At 35.8% G+C, this 17,316-nt stretch overlaps 1 protein-coding gene across 4 annotated transcripts in view; it reads left to right on the top strand.

Annotated features, from left to right (window-relative positions):
* CAMSAP2 (calmodulin regulated spectrin associated protein family member 2) overlaps positions 1-17,316 on the top strand; it is a 92,878-nt gene that overhangs the window by 907 nt on the left and 74,655 nt on the right. For all 4 annotated transcript variants that reach the window (XM_076337964.1, XM_076337963.1, XM_076337962.1 and 1 more), the window contains exon 2: positions 11,372-11,631. In XM_076337964.1, coding sequence (XP_076194079.1) covers positions 11,372-11,631 — 260 coding nt within the window. The remainder of the gene's footprint in view (positions 1-11,371; positions 11,632-17,316) is intronic.

Raw genomic sequence — 17,316 nt, 5'->3', positions numbered from 1 at the left:
GAGGGAAGCATTTTGAAAATTCACCAAGCTGTTTTTTTTTTTTTTTAATATAGCTGTAGTATATTAATCACTTAATTTTCTGTGGATTAAAAATAGGGTTTTTCTTTGAAAGGTGAGTTAGATGTTAACGGTCAATATTTTTACCCCTGTTCTTTGTAGAATAACAGGAAAAGGTTCCTCCTCCTGGAATTTTGCAACTTTTGCATTTAGGGCCAGAGCATTGTTACGTATTTGAACAGGATTAAAGGTGTACCTTTATGATGCCCTTGGGAACTGATGATATTTGATGTCGTGCTTCCAAGAAGCTACTTTCCAAGTGGTTGAACCTAGTGAAATTTCGGTAGGGTCGGTAGGGTCAGTAGCTGCTGAAATAAAGTGGCATGTTCATCCCTTTAGAAAGAAAAAAGATCAAAATACTCTTTCCATATAAAGATTTGTCAATAAACTCTGCTTACTTTCCTTTGTGAAATCTGGGCAAGTATATAATATTTTTATAAATGGCTTTACTAGCTATACAGATGTGAGAGGTAAAATAGTAATAGTGAAAATTCTTGGAAGTACTGGATTCAAGATTTTCAGAGATCATTATCTTTTTAGGTAGCTTGGTTCTATAGACTCTACTTGTGGGATTCTGGGTGCACAGTGCTTGTGCAATTATATAAGCCAGGTTTCTAACCTGAAAACCTTTTCCTGCTGGAGTTTGACAAATTCTCAGCCTGTGGTTGAAATGTCTTGGTTTACATTGGTTGAGTTTCTGTTGGATATGTAAGGCAACTTGCAGGGTACTTTTCTGCTACTTTTCTATAGGAAGTGTGATTCAAACCAAATTCCTTTACTCTCTCTTCATTACTGTGGTTGTTCTGAGATGCACAAATGAAACATGATTAGAGGAGATAATAGCTTCCTCTGCCCTCTAAATACTGCCATAATGTAATAGTAGGAAGAGAGGTAAACATACTCAATTGTAGTGTTTCTGATCTCACAGTTCTTCCACTAGGTTAGTATCACCAGTAGCCTCAAAGAAGAGTTTGTGGCTGAAGTAGGGAAAAACAGTATACAGGACTTGCATGTCTGCAATACAAACGCTTCCTTTATACTTGGAGTGAAACAGAAGAGCTGACCTTCACCTTTTCCAAGAAGGAAGGAAGGAAGTTTGGGTTTGTTAAATTATTTGTTTTAGTCCTTTGGAGTAGATCACAGCCTCAGTCATGTCTTCTACCTATTGCTATATGCATTTGTACGAAGGAATTACAAAGGATGATTAGTGTGTTTATGGATGCCACATTCTATTTCTTTTTTTTTTTTCCCCGAAATGTTGGAATTCCTTAAGTGGGCAGGGGGAGTGAAGGATTTTCCCTACCCTCTCTAAAATAAATTAATGCCATTCATTTTGATTAATGAAAAGTGTAAGTTGTTGCAGTCATGTATCCGTTGAAGACATCTAAATATATATCAAATGGGCACATCTTTCAGTGGACATATTTCACATTCTTAAAAGCGTATTTTAATACAATCAAAATTGTGGATACAGCATGGCTAGGTTTTGTGAAGAGAATTCTCTCTTGAAAAAAAGACTTTGAAATAGGTACTTTTCGTTAACATTTAGTAGTGGCTTTTGGTGTTTGATGATTGATATCTGCATTCAAAAACTGAGAGACCAATTGTATGTTGCTGTTGTCCTCAGTGAAGCTGCGAGAATATAGTCTGGCCCACAACAGAGGCAAGTCAAAGTAAGTTGTCTTTTTAGTAAGGTGTCTTATGAGAGTAAAAGTATAGTAACAGTCATGTTGAGGGCATCTTGTATGAAGAATTTTTTAAGAAATACTAATTGAAGACAGCATTCATATTTAAGTGTTGAGGGAGCATAGGATTTCATGCCTTGATGTTTTGCTGCAAGAAGATGTATCAGCGTTAGGACAGGTCAGGTTAAATGTTTTGTAATAACCAAATGATTTAAGTGACACAACTTACGGTAACTGAAAGGGGGAAAAATTAACAAAATGTGTGAAGTATGAAAGTGGGAATATTTGACCTTGGAAATTAAATCTGCAAACGCTAAATTTCAGCATTAACTCTCAATGCTGGGAGTTAACCATTTCAGTATAGAAAAACAGCTTTCCAAAGAAGTGGTTGAACTGTATTGATATTATATGCTTCAACTTAAAAGTATAATGGGACCTGCTTCATAGGAGTAATTTAAAAACGGTCTTGATGTTGTGTTACTCTGTCACCTTTTTACATCTAAAACAACAGAATTGGATTTTATTATTTTGAAGTGTGAAGTTTTTGTCTTCTCACTCTACTATAGTCATAGAAAATATGGCTAGAAAATTTGTTATCCATCTACCATCCTAAAGACAGGCTGAGCTAAATATACATTGTTCCTGACAGATGTTTGTTTAGCCTGTTTTTTGAAAATCTGTAATTACAGAGATTCCATGGTATGTCTACTAGTCAATTTGAATCCTTATTTATCTCTAGATGTTAGAACAGCATAATAATCTTGATGTCTTTTGCTACACTGTAAACCTGTTACTTGTCCTGTTCCCGGTGAATGTGAGAATGGTGGGCGCCTTACCTCTTTATAACACCTTCCATGTGATAAAAAGTGTCTCCTCTCTGTTCTGCTGTTTAGACAAAACAGACTTTTTTCAACTTCATTTTTGTAAGTCAAGCTTTTTTGGACTGTGTTTTGGGGTTTTGGTTCCCCCCCCCGTATTTTTTCTGTGGTCAGTTTTGCATGAATTTTGTACTTAAATCTAGATTTAATGGTCCAGCTACACCCTTACCAGTACGGGGTAGACTTGAAAAATTACTTCATCTTTCCAACCTATAATACTGTCATTTATTCACTAGAATATGATGTTTGTCATTTTTGCATCAGTCTAGAATTGTTGACTCATTCAGTCTATGATTCACTGTAGCTCCATATCTTTCTCTGCAGAACTGCTGCCTACTCAGTTGTTCCCATCTTGTAATCGTACAGTTGTAGGTTCCTGCTTTGCAGCTATACTTATATAACTGCATCCTATTTTCAAACCACCTCTTCCACTTATCAAAGTCATCTTGAATTGTAATTTTGTCATCCAAAATGCTTTCAATCCCTTTGTAGCTTGGAATCGCTTCTCTAGATCCTCAGCTATGAATGAAAATACTAATTCTTGAACTTTGAAATACACGTTCTTCCCATTTTATAGGGGAACTCTGAGTACTCTTGGAAAATTGTTTTTCAGACAGCTTTGCATCCAATTTTTAGTTACTAAGTTAAGACTACCTCTGACGTGTGATTCTCAGGAAATTATGGGAACAATTTTAAAGTCAAGTTAAATCTGCTGTGGTTCTACTATCCATACAACTTATTATCCTGCTACAGTAATAAATTTCTGGTTTATAATTTTAATAATAAAGTAATAAATTTCACTGGTTTCACATGAGGGGTTTTTGACAGGAATAAACTAAAAACTAAATAAAAGCTGCACAAGTCTGAGTGTTTGTCCTAAACATTGTTGTGAGTGTTTTCTGCAGTCAAAATAAAATAGTCCATCCACCTTTTAACATTAAATTTATCCTTTAAATTACAATTACAGATGCAATTAAGCATTACCCAAGAAACTTAAAAATAGCTTTCTCCTGATGATTAATATTTTCAGAATTCACATGCAGCTACTTACTGCTGTTTGCAGATGTTGCCAGTAGAACCACGAAGGGAGGAAATGAACATTGAGTATCTGACAGAAACAAGTTTTAACTAAATACTCTCATCTGTTATGTTGGGTGTTGCAGGCCAGAACATCTTTTAATCTTTTCCTAGCAGACCTAATTTCTTTACTTTTACTCAGTATGGCAGCTACAAAACTTGCACAAGAATTTGGAGTATAAAAGCAAATGTTTGACATTCTTCTGAGGGGGAAAAAAAAAAAAATTAATAGATTCCTTTCCATCGTCTCTCTAAAATAGTTGCTGACAGATTGATACTTTGGTCAGTCCTACTAAAATCGGTTGATTGGACTAATCATCTACTGAGATGGTCTACTTGAAGTTGATCGTATCACTCCTTTCTGTAGAACACATTTAAAACATGGTTTGACTGTAGATCACTTTTTAAAAGTAAAGAAATAAAATTGTATGAGCTTCTGGATCTATTAGGTTTGGCAGAGTCATCTGAGGTTGTAGATTGTGCATGTACAAAAGTATGGGAAGGTGAATTAGTAAGGTAACAAGTTGTCACGATTCTTACTACATGATAGACCTCGGATGGGGTAGTTTATAATCTGTTCTTTCAATGACTTCATGTCATTGAGCCTATTCGGAGCCTATTTGTCTTTGCAACTGAAGGGCCTCTCTGCAGAATGTAATAGATCTGACAAAGAGACTGTAGCCAAATGCTCACCTATGTCAGGTGATAAGATGAAATACATTTCTTCTACCTATACCTGGTTTCTCTTTTATATTTTTTGACCATCATTGCAGTTACTACTGCAGATATATTTTAACTTCCTCTCCCTCCCACGATTTAGGGTAACCTGTTGGGTTACTTTAGTGAGTCCATGTTTAAAGGTGGCTCTCGTTTGAACTTGAAGAGTATTTATATGCTGTTAATCAGGAACTTACCACCTTTCCGATATGGGGTGGTACGTAATTTCATTTCTGCAGCTAGCTGGTGGATTTTAATGAGCAAAACTGGATACAATTCCACTCCTGAAATTAATAACTTTTAACTACTTGCTTTGGTAAATCCAGGGCTCTGAACGAATGCTTTTGCTGATCATTCTGGAAAATGGGGCTGGGAGTGAAAAACCTTCAAGACTTTACAAGAAAAAGAGAGTGAGTTCTTTCCCCCCACCTCCCTTGGACAATACATTATTACTGGATCGGGTGGTAGTAATAAACCCTTTTGCTACAGAGTTGAAATGCAGTGTTTGAAATCTATTTGCCTAATCTAAGAGTTGTACAGTTCTAGCTGTTTCTTATGTGTTTTCTTTTTTTCAAATAGCAGCAGTCTTAAACTAAGAGAACCTGTAAGCCAGACACCAAAGCAGGTGTGTCAGCTCATGTCTATCTAGTTATGGCTGGCAAAAAGTTTTCTTTTGTTTAATGAAGTCTTACAATAGTTCAAGAAATAAGTGTTTCTCTCTAAATTTCTGAAACAATCTTTTGCCCTGTTCCATAGGCTAGTTAAATCGTATCTTGACTATAACAGTCATCAGGGTGCTAGCGGAGTGAGATGGGATTATAACTATACTATTATCTTTATATTTCTCATATCTTACCTCTCCCAAAAATAAGTTCTGAAGGCATTTATGCTAATAAGAATCAATCCCTTTATTGCCAGGGTTAATTCTAAGTCATTCTTTTGTTTATCAAAACCTGAATCAATATGCAGGTTTTAGTAAAGTAAATGTTAAACCTCCCCATTTTAATAGGAAATGCCCCTACCAGACAAATTCTGTATGCTTTGTGAGTAGCGCTTCCTGTTGTGCTACTGAGACAGAATATTGGATGGGGTAGACAATTAGTGTGACCCAGTAGAGCATTTCTTATGTGATTCTCAGTGTTCAAAAAGTAACTGAAATCTGGGTGGGCTATGAAGGTAGAGCCTGTGCATGTTTTTTCCTTGGATGTTTCGGGGTTTTGGTTTCTGGTTTTGGGTTTTTTTTAATAAGGAATCCCTTAGAAGTGCAGAACTGCTGACAAAGCAGTGGATAGTGTTCTATTTTTGTGGCATCTAGAGGCAGGAGGGTAGGGTCTGTTTATTCGTAGTACTTCTGTGATGCTAAAGAATCTCTCAAGTTCAGTTTAGTCAGGTGGACAAAGTAAAGAATTGTGATACTGAAATTCAGTCTGCCATAAATTTATAGAGGTTGACCTTGTAGATACTTGCCCCTAGGCAGAAGTACGCCTACTGCCTGCTAGCCAAGAACAATGTAAGTGGCAGACTGATTCAACAAACCAAAAAGTAAAAATTCTTTTTTAATATCAACTGTTTCATTTCGTTTTCCACTTCCTGATTAAAAGTCTTGTTTCATGATTTTTCTGTTTTCAGTAGCATCAGTTTGATCCCTGGATTACAAACCTGCTGTAAATCTTAGAACTGGAGTACTCACCAGAACCCTTGAAGGTGTCTCCAAAATAAAACAGCAAATTGAAATGTCTCCCTCTTCTACTGAGGTGACTACAAAAATTCATCAAAAGCAAAATAATATCAATGATGCTTTTCTGACCTGTTCTCAGTCCTCAGACTCTTGACTTCCATGCAAGCTCTGCTCTCTTGTGCCCAAATGGCAAATGTGGAATCAGAGTCCTTGTTGGCAAGTGGGAGTCTGAATGAAGTAACTTAACACTGTTACCTAAGGCAAAAGCATACCTTTGCTGTCCTGCAGACAACTGTCAAGTAATTGAGTCCATTAAGATTTGGCATAAATTCATCTACTGGTTTGCACTAGGAAGTGGTTAAAGGTATTAGTCAGAATTTTCATGAGATAGTTCTGCATTAAATCTCAAAGTCTTCTACAAATACTTTTTTTTCTTAATGTCTTTGTGGATTGACATCAGTAACCTGTAGAGATGGAAGTTTTCTAGGCTGAGGCTTAATGTGGCCTTATGGCCCCCAAGAATCATGTATTTTTTAATTAGAAAGCCCATGGTGAAATATTTTAACTGTTTATATTATCCTCAGGAACAAAAAAAGAACAGACGTTGTTGACAAAGACTTCTAAGCTTTTGGACTTCCTTAATGCAAACATTCATAAACCTGGAATTGTTCACTCTTATAAACTTGAAAAATTCAATAGTCATGTAACTCAAAGGATTGTATTCATCTGTGTGGAAGCCTGGAAACTTTACAAAAAATCAGTTTGTTTTTAAAGAAAGTGTAGACTTTTCACATTAATACAAGTAATTTTTTCCAAAGGAGGAATTCATACTATCCTCCAAGGAGTAATGCACACTTACCTGAGCAGAGTTTTGTTTATAAAACAGCTTTTAAAGGTTAATTCGGGGTGGTAGCGATAAATTATTGCTAGATGATTCCTTCCCTTTAAAATGGTCTGTTTAAATGGAAAGTTAAGTTACAATTCTATCTCATGGTAGGGAGAAATAATAATCCCTTGTTTGCTTTAAAGCTTGGAATAAGTCCTTTCATTTTTTTTTTTTTTCCTTCTCTAAAGACAGCATCTACAGGACTTTTGAGTCCATTATAATTTATGGAAAAATTACCTGAAGATATGTTGAATGCTGTTTTCACATTAGCCTGATTCTTAAATTTACCTTATTGTTTTGAGCTAATGTGGTATTTCCTTTTTGTTCTTTTTTCCTGTGTGTTGTACTTGTACGTTAGTTTCATTTATTCTCTTCACAGTTCAATATTTACAAAATTCAACATGTCAAACTTTTTTTTAACCCATACGAAGAAAAGACTTCCAAAATTGAAACCTGTGGTCCTGTTGACAATTTTAGGAAAAAAATAGGGTGAAAGCAGTCTCTGGAGATCTAGTTTAACCTCCTGCTCCAAGAGCTGGCTTCAAAGTTAGAAGAGGTTTCTCAGGGCCTTGTCCACGCAAGTTTTGAAAGTCCCCACGGATGGTGGTTTCGCAGCTGGGTCCCCAGGCTACCTGTGCCTGTGCTCTGCTGCTCTCGCTGTGAAGTATTTTTTTACTTATATCTAGTTGAAATTTCCCTTGCGGCAGCTCGTGACCAGTGCCTTTTGTCACTTCACTGCACAGTCCAAGTTCGTGTTTCTGAAACCTGCCCGTTGGGTGCTGGAAGAGTATGGTTAGATCCTCCCACCGCCTCTCCAGCAGAAATACACCCAGTTCCCTTGGTCTCATACATATTTCATGTGCTCAACTCCCTGAACTCAGTGTCCCTGATGTATCTCTCTAACATAATTGCTGTACTTTGCCACAAATTTCAAGGTCAAATGGTAGTTTATGGCAGTATGTGCCACAAGGTATTTATTTTAAAACTGTTCATTTACTTCAGGGTTTAATCTTGAAAGACTCGTCAGCTGGGCAGAGGAAAGGGACTGGTAAAATGCACATGTTGGGAATTAGTGTTAAGATTCTTCTCTGCCTAACAGAGCCATTTAACAATCTCCAGCCCTGCCGGAATTGTCAATAAAGGCTTTTGACCTTGTTGGTTGTTCTGGTAATCTGCTGGGAACTGGATGTAGCCTTGAAATTCACCTCCACAGGACTGCAGAGGCAATGCATGCCAATTCTGGAAGGGCTGTTACTTTGAGATCAGTAACAGGAAGAGTTTCCTCTATGTCTAGCTGCTGCGCCTTTTTTTTTAAACTATAACAAAAATGAGAACACTTTGAATCTTCTATCAAGATCTAGTCTGATATCAAACAGTTTGATACACATTATAAATGGGGAAGAGTGCATGTGTTTCTGTCTGTGCGAAGGGAACTCTGACGGGAATTCTTGTGAAGACTTCTGGTCTTGTTGCAGCAGGGATTCCTTGTTTGTATGCTGTCACATGTTTTGTTTTTATAAATTCAGAATGTCTGTAGTCACAGTTTCTCTTCCTAGCCCCTTGTTCTGTATTCTATTTCTCTAATAAATTTATTTTCCTGTTTTATTTTTATGAACACCAATAAGTTTTTACTCCAGATTTATTTTTGTGAACACCAATGAAGTAAAAGAAGTGGCTTTGTGTTAATGTGTTAATATATGTGTTAATATTTCTTTCCCTTTTTTGTCCCTCATTTTGTCGTTTGCTGTATTTTTCAGAAGCAGAAATATCCTTTATAAATAATTCTATTTGCCTTTGATAGTTATGATCTTGATTTTTTTTTTTTTAGTGTATTGAGGCTTTTTTATTACTAAACCCCAGTAGTAGATATCATTTCTTCATGATAAATGCATTTATTGCATCTTATCTTGTCACTTTAGGGTCTGTTTTGGTGATACAGAAGATCAGAAATTACTTGTTAACAGGCAATGGGTTTGTTATTTCCTGTCTTTGGATTTCTCTTCTGGCTCAAATTTTCAGTCATTGTCTTCAGTGAATCTAAAACACAGAGTATGTGACTTCTGTTTGTGTGTAGCTAACTGCTCCTGTCTCAAGAGGTATTTTTCCATATGAGAATGAGGCTTTTTTAGGTCTTCTAAGAAATTACGAATGGCTTTATCTCTTCCTCCCTGTTGCCTCCTGCCCCATCTAACTTCCCATGTGATTCAAAAACGGGGTGTGGTGGTTGTTTGTTGTTTTTTTTTTTTTTTTTTTTAAAAAGGCAAAATCTGCTGCCTGTGTGTTGTGAGATATTTACAGAAAATGTTTTCTAATGCTCTCTAGCTTGAGAAAATAGCATGAAGATGCTTTAAAAGTTGGCATTTGGAATTATAGGGGATAAAGTCGTGATGAGGATTGAGCTCCTGATACCGAGGTGGAGATGGATCATGAGGGACTTCAGAAATAATGAGCTTAATATTTAAATAGACAACGTATGGACAAACAGGGAAAAGAAAGAAGGACAGGTAGAATTGAGATAGATGGAAATAATACCTAGGGAAGCAGGTATCTAGCAGCTCATAGAGTTCCTTAATTAGTGCTTTTTATAGTATTGGATGACTGTAGGTCCTATAGAGTGAGTAAGTCAGGCTGGGAAGTGGCAAGAGAAGATTGCAATATCATTGCCTGACATTGGTAGGTTTTTGTTAGTACTTTTATTATTATCTTGTAAAAAAGTAATATTGTTAGGCATTAGGCGTGTATTTTAAAGGGCAAATTAGTTTTGCTGACAGCATAGTTTGATCTGTATTCTAAAGCAGAGCTGTCAGCTTTCTAGCCAAATTTAGGCTCCTGCTTTAAGCAAATTATAAACTATAGCTCTCTTCCCCTTGATATTCTGAACTGGCAAATAAGAAGCGATATCTTATCCTTTTTTACCATCCTTATGACATTTAAGAAAGTATGTGCTAATATTTCTTTCCCTTTTTGCACTCCAATTCATATCTTCTCCTTTCACAGCTAGAAGGCAGCTAGCTCTTCTTCTGAAGGCCATAATGGAAGCACATGAACTGCAATAGAATATGTATGAGGAAGAAGATAACCTGTCATTATCTCGTGATAGCATGTTTTGGTTTTTCTCTCTCTCCTGCTCCACCCGTATTGGGCTGTTTGCTCCACCCTCTGCTTCAAACCTTGTCTGTTTAGCCATTTATCCAGCTGAAGGCAAAGGGGATAGGAACCTGGAGTTGCACCATTGTTTTCCTACGCACTTTTTTTTCCTTGTAGCAATTAAATAGGCTTTTCCATTTGGGCTCAGGAAAAGAATCACGTGCTCTTTATCCCATAAATGCTGTTGGCTTAACTAATTTTACCGTTGAGAGTGAAATTCTTACACGGGGAAAATGGAGCATTTTGCAGTGCATATGTCTAGAAATGTGAAGTCTGAAACCATGTCTAAGTTATTTTCCATGTCACTGGTGATTTAATGTCATTTGATCTAGTATCATATTTAATTAATTTATAACTATTACTTTTGTGGTAGACAATTATAAATATAGTCTGCCTGTGTTATGTAAAGTATTTGGAAAAACTGTTAGATTGTCTTGGAATGCTAATTTTGGGGTTAAAATCTCAGCATAAACTTGACAGAATCTTGCATAGCTTTCTGTGGGTGCTAAGTCAGCTCATTGAAAAAGGAGGAAAGCCACAATTTTAAGGGAAGTCATTAACACAAATAGACAAATAAGAATTCAATAGTTTGTCAGAAGGAAATTGATAATATTTTTTTTTTCCTCTTTTTCCATTCTTTTAATTCCAGTGAAACATCCATGTATTTATGTTTAACTGCTGGATTGTCATTCTGTGATGCATGACCTTTGAAATAGGTAGTATAGTAATCAAATTTCTCTTGCATATATGAAACCTAGAAGGCTGCTGAGTGGAAGTTTCCCTTTTTGTCTCAAATTCTCCGTGCTAAAATATAATGTTCCATTTCCATTTTATTATTGTAATAGAGACAGGGTTTTGTGTTTAAATGGGTGGTGTTCTGCCTTTATATGTCTGACCTATATAATGTTATGCCAAAGGAAATGAGAATGTTTGGGCATGTATTTGGAGAAGCCAAGAAATTTTCAAGTAATGATGCTGTAAACCGCGGGTTGGCCTTCTGGTGTGGCTTTTGCAGTGTGGAACTCTTTTTGAATTTGTCTTAAGTTTCTATTTATAGTTCAAATGTTACATTTGTATGCAGTTTTCCTCAGTGTTTTATATCATGATGACTGGTAAAGATTCTGGCTTTCCCTTGAATATGCTTTTTTTAACATAATTTTGAGTTCATATATATGTGTATATATTATATATAATACTGTATGTATCCTTTCTGATACTAATGCTTTTTTTTTTTCTCTCTTTGTAGAAAATGTTCCAGAAGAACTACGAGAACCATTTTACACAGACCAGTATGACCAGGAGCACATTAAACCACCTGTTGTTAACTTGCTGCTGTCTGCAGAACTCTACTGTCGTGCTGGGAGCCTTATTCTCAAGAGCGATGCTGCAAAACCACTTCTAGGTCATGATGCTGTTATACAAGCCCTGGCACAAAAAGGCCTTTATGTCACTGACCAAGAAAAGTTGGTGACTGAACGAGATCTTCACAAAAAACCAATTCAGATGGTGAGTGTTTAAAGCTTGTAGGTTATGTTTCTCAATTCTTCTGTGTACTCCCAGTGACTATGTATCTATCTTTTAACATGCATCATTACGTTAAAGTATTTTTCTCAAGAGTTAAATGTGATTCATTACTGGGAGGCTTATGATTGTTTTGGTTTGTTTTTTCTGTCTCCTCATAGCTGTCAGTGCAGGTGTATTTCCTCTGTACTAATGCTTGAAAACACCTATCATTCTACTTAGTTCAGGTGTTACATTTTTAAATGTAGCAGTGACAACATGATCACTTTGATTTCAGTTTTACAGCACTGACTGTCAGTGAATATTTCTGTGTTGGAAAAGTGGTTTGAAAATAGTGTGGGGTTTTTTTTCCCCTCCTTATAGAAATCTTTGGTTAAAAGCTTAAAAAAAAAAAAGGTTTTGATGACATAGGCAATTCAACATAATAGCATTCAGTAGTCACCAGTTACATATTAAGTCAATGTAAAACACACAACAATGGTATATTCTTTCATGGAGACTTTGTATAATATGTCTTTGCTTTATACAGCTGCTAATTAAAACATTAATTCAACAGGTGAATGATTCTGTTACTAAGCTCTTAAGTCGTGGATTTTCTTCCTTGATTGGAGCTGAGTTAAAAAAAAAAAAAAAATTCTGTAGAAAGGATGGCTACATTTGGCCAATTCTTTCCTCTAGGTTGTTTATAAAATGACAGTATGATAGAATAAGATTCAACTATATTTAAAGTGAAGTATTTAAAATTATTTTCACTTCTTTATTGTTTAATATTTTCTATAGAAAATAAATTAAGTAAACATAAAGTATGAGACTACAAAGGTTGAGTTGGCAATTTCTGTTCTAATACAGAACTTAAGCTTGCTCACTTGAAATCACGAGCAAATGTTATTGTGATATCAATGTAACTAATGTTCCTACTATACTTGGAGGTATTTATGGCACAATCTGGTCTTTTCAGATTAGAATACATTGGACACAGGGAATAAAATGCCTAATAGGGAAAGGACTTCTACAAATATTCTGTCATCCATTAGCTGAATCTAGACTTCGCAGTCTAGTTTTCCCAGGGTCTTTTTTGTTTGAATCTACCCTCTGGAGTTGACTGACTGCTCTGTTTTAAGTCCTTTCATACTTTTATGGCCAGTGACCTGTAGATGCTGCTAGAATGGAGGTGTGTGAAAATCAATACAGCTATGTTTTTATTGTCAGCTTATTAGCAACTTGTGTTTACTAACATGTAAGAAGACTAACAAGTATTTGGCAGAATATGACTAGAGAATCTCTCTTATTTGATCAGTTGGTATCAACTGATAAGTTGCAGAGGCTTTACAGGTGTGACATCAAAGCTACTAATTAGTAATTAATGATTTATTCCATACAGTATTGCCAAGAAGCATTAGGCCTCTTAGTTTGCACAAATGTTTTTTAGAAATGGCAGTAGTCAGTTACTGTGATACAAAGACTAAATTCTTTACATCCACTTTATTTTTTTATTTGAAAATTCTTTCCTGCTCATAGAATGCTTAAGATCTGAAGATACAAGTATTTCAACAATAGTAATAAAACTAGTCAAGACACTTTTTCCTTATGATTAAGCTGTTAGCAGTGAATGCAGATATCTTGAAATTTTGCCAGACTCTTTTTGATCTTGATATCCTTTTTAAAAAGGAGAGCTCAGCAAAGAACTAGTGGCATTTTAGTAAAAGAAGCTATGGATAGCAAATAAAAGACATACTGAAGTGATACAAAATTTGCAGGACACTTGCAACAGTCATGGGTGGTTTAGGAGTAGGGGTTTATAATGTTCATAGAAGTCAAAGCATTTAAAAGGTTAAGAAACAAACTTCCTGACTGTGTTTTTAAAGAACTTAAATCCGTTCTTGTCTCTGAAGGAAGATAAAGTTACTGACTTGCGTTTATAAGCCTATGGTTCTCCCCTTTGATTTTTTTCATTTGATCCCTTTCTAGAGTAGTTGTAAGAGGCATCTCTTTTCAGATTTGTCAGTTGAGAAAATGTGTCAATATTCTCTGGTTTGCTGATCTTTAATTCAGTAATTAATGTTGCTTAAAATGCATTTCAATAGCAATTTTTTATTTCCCCTGTGCTTGAGTGGATGTTTGTGTCTTTCTTTTCTGTGTTGTCTAGATGTAGTCCAGCAAGTAGTTATTCAAGCATCGGTGTCATAACAGTTGACGTCCCCAGATTCCTACTCTGCCCAGGTCACTTGTCCCCACTCCAGTACCAGCAACAGATGAGTGTACTGATGCTGTTGAGTTAGTTCACAAGCAGCTGGGCTATGACAATGAGAGGGAACACCGGAGTGGAAACACAACTGGCTTGGGTAGAAGGGCAGCCATGTCTAAAACAATTGGTACTAAAGAAATGGCTGTGAAACTGTAGTCTCAATACTAATATTCTGAGCCCAAGAGTTTTAATTTGTCATGCCATGCTCACGTCCCTACGCAAGTTCCTAGCAGCAACACTACATTTTAATTGGGAAGTCTCAACCTTTTTCCTTATTATACAATTAGCAAAGTTGGCAGAGAATTTCAAATCCAGCTGTTGTGGTATTGACAGAGTCTTAAAGTTATCCCCTTGATGTCTTCCAGTACCTTTTCCTAGTGTTCCATATGTCACAGTTTCTACAAGTCTTACAAAGTAAGATGTATATCCTGTTTTAGAGCATGGAATGATTTTTCTTTTTCAATTACATAGAACAGAAAGTTTGCATATTTAATTAACTCATACGTTCCTCTGGTAGACCAGATTGTGTTAAACCTATGTTCAATCTACTTTTGAGTAATTTAATAGAAAATAGTATGGTAGTCTTTCTCTTTGCTAGCCTGTCTTCCCTGTAAATAGGGGAAGGATGTTGGTGTTTTGTTAGAGGACGTTTATTGTTATCTGCTCAGATGTACTGTGTTTCTATAGCTGGAAAGGGGTGAGTTATAATATAAAATATATGGAAAGAGATTTGAGTGTGGAATGTTTTAATTGTACTTCTGCTTTATAATGCATGTAGCTGTGGTCAACACACTTGGAATTCCTTGTACTCTGTAGCAGTGATGGCTGTGGTGATGAATTGTTGATTTACTTTGTGTGTGACTACTTTCTAAAGCAGGCACGTCAAATTTTGGCCTTCTCTGTTTCTTAGATAGCTATAACTGAACCTTTTTCTAGGAAGCACCTTATATATTAAAGTCTTTGAAAAGTCTAGGAAATGGATGTGTTTCTTTATGCACTGGGGTCAGGATAGATGGTAGTTTCCTTGTTAGTCATGACTGACTTGGCTGCATTAGTATCTGATTTGAGAAGCTGCAGATTTTTGTGTTTGTATGTGTATATCTGTATATACATACATATGTGTATGTATGTATAAAAATGAGTTTCCTCCAGTGGAATGGGATTAGGAAAGAGGTGCTTAGGAAATTAACAGACAGTAACAGGAGCAAAGGCTTCTGTTAAAGCCTCCCCTGTGTAGGGGTAGGCAAGTCCAGGTGGAGCCTGGTTTGTTTTAGTCTTTCTTATGTTTGGTTTGTTCATGTGTCTTATATTTGTTTTTCTGGTAAAACTGAAAGCTAGGTTATTCTTTAGGCTTGTTCTGATTTAAAAACTTGTAATTGAAACTGCCTGTTCCTGAGAGATTGCATCTTGCGATAACACTATAGAACTATTCAGTGGTATCTCTATTTCTGTTCTCCAAGTATTGCAAGCTATTAAAACTTAATTCTATGTTTATTTTTATTAAATGTTCTTATTTTATAGGATCATCCTGTTGCCTTTATTTTTGGTAGGGGAGCAAAAGAACCAAATACCATGTTATTACTCTCCATGTTGAAATTCATATGGTCTTAGCTCTGCTACATTAGACTTTAAACAGTGCAGAAATAGTCTAGAGCTTGGAATTGAAACAGTGTTGAACCAAGAGCCAAAGTATTTTTCTCCTGAAAATTATACTTCAGGTCAGGGGTACAAAAGGAATTACCTGATGCTTAAAAAGTTTATGAAAGCTAAGTTACAAAAATATGAGTAAAGCTACTTATTTCAGTTGGCAAGTTCCAATTGCATTTAAAAAAAAAAAAAAAAAATCTGTCTTAAGCAGGCATTTCCATATGGAAATCATATGTGAGATTTTGACAGGCTATAGAAATCAGAAATAGCTTAAGAATTCAGCATGGTTCTGATAATTATGCAATAATTTTGTTTTAAAGCTTCCAGGTATTATATGCATAGATCACTGTTCCAGTCAAGATTAACTTCTATATTTCCGTGTTGATTTATCTTTTTTAAATTTCACATTTATTTCATGAGCCAAACTGACTTAAACCTTCAAATGTCAGGTACCTAAGAGGAAGGCAATTTGGATTTTGTCATATTTTTTCCTCATATACATATTTGATCTCTTTATGTTTAAAAAACCATATATATCTGTTATTACAGGAAGATCCTTTTAGACAAGTTTCTGCATTATGGCAATAATTTTATATCAACTGAATAATGTTTGACAAGCCCAATCCTTTTATGAAGATTCTGGTATTTAATCAGGCTGGCCATTTTGTATTCATATGCTGGTGATCTCTTTCAATTTGCCTCAAGTGGAGGGAAGAATAAACAGATTCAGTGAGGAATTAAGAAATGCTTTCCCTCCCCCCAAGTCCCTGCAATGCACGTCTGCCGTTTGGGGAAAGGAATAAAGAATCAGCATCTTAGTTCTCTGGTGCCTGATACTCTGCAGGGAAACTGAAGTTGCATAATTACCCAAGCTGTGGACTTCTCTACTGCCCAGTCCCCTTCCTAATGTGGCAGGGCCAAGACCAACTAAATTTCAAGCTTGAAGGATAATAATGTCAAATCTTAAATACCTGTTTAAAACCAGTGTGTGTTGGGGGGTGTACAGATACAGTAATGTTACAGACTATTACCAGATTTGCACCAAAAACCTATTTTCCTGCCCTTATTGTTGTATATTGATAGAGCATTTTCATCTGACTTACAAAACAAGTCACTGTCTTGCAAGGTTTCTGGAAAAAAAAAAAAGGCAGTTTTAGATATTTAGTTCTTAAATAAAATTCAGCCACTAGAAAAAGGTTAGTGAATACCCTGTATATAAATACTATCTCCAGGAAAATATGCCATACTTCCAGATACTTCTTTGTATCATCTTCTCAATATGGGGAAAATATAAAAACTGTACTAGGCATAATGCAATCAAAAAGTGTAACTTCTGTGTAAATTTGAACTCTAATTTGGAAAAGTATTGTTGCAGAAGCATGTCAACCAGCTGAGCAGCTACCTTAAACTTACACCCATGTATAATTATTTTTGAAAAGTACTGTCATTAATCAAGAAACACTTAAATCCTCCACACGCTTCCACAGTTGTCGGCCAAGATGTGAAGGGAATGAGAGGCTTTAGCAAAACCCCAGCAATAAGTCCATAATAGCTGGTAGGATTAAAAATTGTTACCTTCCTAATTCCGAGACATAATTTGTGTGTATGGGTTTTTAGTATAAAAAGTAGCGCGCTATCACCCAAATTGTTTATCCATTTAGCTGCAAATTACCTTTTTCCTTGAAGATGTCTTCTGTGAGGAAGTCTGGTAATAATTGTCTATGTAGCAGTTTGTGAATCTGGACTATAACTGAGGTGTAATTAGATGTGTCTGTATT

This window comes from Aptenodytes patagonicus, chromosome 5 (genome assembly GCF_965638725.1).
Source record: "Aptenodytes patagonicus chromosome 5, bAptPat1.pri.cur, whole genome shotgun sequence".
Taxonomy (NCBI): domain Eukaryota; kingdom Metazoa; phylum Chordata; class Aves; order Sphenisciformes; family Spheniscidae; genus Aptenodytes; species Aptenodytes patagonicus.
Note: the sequence above shows the minus strand (reverse complement) of the source record. Positions and strands in the feature narration are given on the sequence as shown.